The 2,093-nt window shown below is 36.5% G+C and overlaps 1 protein-coding gene across 3 annotated transcripts in view; it reads left to right on the forward strand.

Annotated features, from left to right (window-relative positions):
- The window catches only part of SLC9A9 (solute carrier family 9 member A9), a 720,836-nt gene that overhangs the window by 225,142 nt on the left and 493,601 nt on the right, over positions 1-2,093 (forward strand). For all 3 annotated transcript variants that reach the window (XM_027765886.1, XM_014593185.2, XM_006162296.3), the window contains exon 5: positions 988-1,103. In XM_027765886.1, the coding sequence (XP_027621687.1) occupies positions 988-1,103 (116 nt within the window). The remainder of the gene's footprint in view (positions 1-987; positions 1,104-2,093) is intronic.

Consider the following 2,093-nt stretch of genomic DNA (forward strand, 5'->3'; position numbering starts at 1 on the left):
GTGAGAGAGAAAGAGCAATCCCTTCTCCTCCATTCTCCTCCTGAGATTTTGAGCATGCACATACACACAGCTGGTATGATTTTCAAGCTGCTGGGTCTTGGACTCCAACCACAAACAGACACTTGAGAATCTAGCACCGTGACTACCACTTCACCTGTTGGCCCCAGTATGGTCTATACTTTTGAAAAACTCTTATAATCCTTAGATTATACTGCAGTTCAGTTCACCAATTTTTGTCTCTTCTCTATGAAGACTTTGTCAAAATCGTAATATCAAGTAAATAATTAAATATAATATATAAACTATGGAGTAGCACATATCAACTGAAGCAATTTCTCTTCCATGTTACAGGGCTAGTAAGGCTATAAAACCTTTTCTAATATCCATCAAAAAAAGATCTATTTTTCTTACAAAATCAAAATGTAATCATTTCAGTGTTTATTTTCAACAATGTGTTGAAGTTACACGTGCTCTATCCCAGGGCGTTAGTGTCCTCACACTAATAGCATAGAGACTCACCTATTGTAAAGTGACTTGTTGACGGAGTGCCCTGTCGGTGCCCAATATCCTCGTTGCAGCGACAGACTTGGAATTTCAACCCCTTTATGACACCCTCCACAGACAAAACAAGGGAACTGGAAAGCAATCCATTTACATATGTCAACACAGCTGCTGTACTTGTGGCCACGATCTTCTGTGCCACACTTGACAGATTGTTTTTTATATCCTTGAGATTTCTCTTCTTGTGTCCATTGAAATATACTATAACATGTTGTTACCTTTTGCCAAGTGAATGAATTGTGATACTTGGCACAAGTGTCTTTCACAAGCAAGAGATTACAGAGCTAGCCTGGCCATGAATTGGCAAGATAGCGGTAGTACCTGCATGATACTTCTTCGAGGAGCCCGTTAGAACGTTTGCTAAGGTAGCAGGGGTTACCCAGGAGTCAGCTCGCTGTTTGAAGATCTCATCTTTCTCTTCAACAGGTTGATTATGTATGGCTTTGTGAAAGCTATGATATATGCTGGCCAGTTGAAGAACGGAGACTTTCATTTCACTGACTGCTTACTTTTTGGTTCACTGATATCTGCTACAGATCCAGGTAACTGCTCAAATAATACATTTCCTTCCTTTTAAGAATCAAATATTTAAATGGAATGTTTCTCCAAAGACTATCACCTGAGTCTACATAATAATACTTTGTCTTCGCTTCTAAGTACAAAATAGAAAGTAATTACAAAAATAGACTATTTTAAAAAAATAGACTATTTTTCGCTATTTTTCCACATACACTCCCTCTCATCATGACTGAATTATGTTAAAGCAAACCCTAGACATGATATCATTTTATTTGGAAATGTTTTGAAAAATTATCACTGCCATTATACAACCTAAAATATTAATACACATTCTTTAATGATATCAAAGATCTAATTACGGGTCAAATATTCTCAATTGTCTCATTGTCATTATCATTTTCATAATGAGTCTGTGTAGCAGTTTGCACAAATCAAAATCCAAACAAGAGCTATCCGTTACAACTAATTTATGTGACAGTTGAGTCTCTCTTAATCTCTAAGTTCTCCCTCCATTTCTAATTTTTCTTGTCATTTATTTGTTTCAAAAACCAGGTAATTTGTCTTTAGATTGAACTGAATGTGATTCCTTAAAATGTTCCTCTATGCTCTGTAATTATCTTAAACTGATGGTTAGAGCTAGAGGCTTAATCAGATTCAGGTTCATCAAAGGTGATGCCGTGAGCTTTCTATTGGATAATGTCAGGAGAAAAATAATGACTCGTGTCTGTTAGCCTTATCTATCATATCTTCGAGTTACTACTCCAGCAAAGACCACCAAACACACCTATAGTTGAATGACACGGGTTTATCACATGTTGCAGTGAGAGACAATGCTCTCCATGGGGAACCATGGGATGTATCTATTCGTATTAGAAAAAAATTATTATAGGATTGGGTTTATGTTTGGTGATTTTAGGACAGTTTAAAGAATCAAGACTTTTCCTTTGGATTAGATATTTCTTTCTTTCTTTCTTTCTTTCTTTCTTTTTTTTTTTGGTGGAGGTCGGGGGGGG

The sequence above is a fragment of the Tupaia chinensis genome, unplaced genomic scaffold (assembly GCF_000334495.1).
Source record: "Tupaia chinensis unplaced genomic scaffold, TupChi_1.0 Scaffold139833_1, whole genome shotgun sequence".
Taxonomy (NCBI): domain Eukaryota; kingdom Metazoa; phylum Chordata; class Mammalia; order Scandentia; family Tupaiidae; genus Tupaia; species Tupaia belangeri.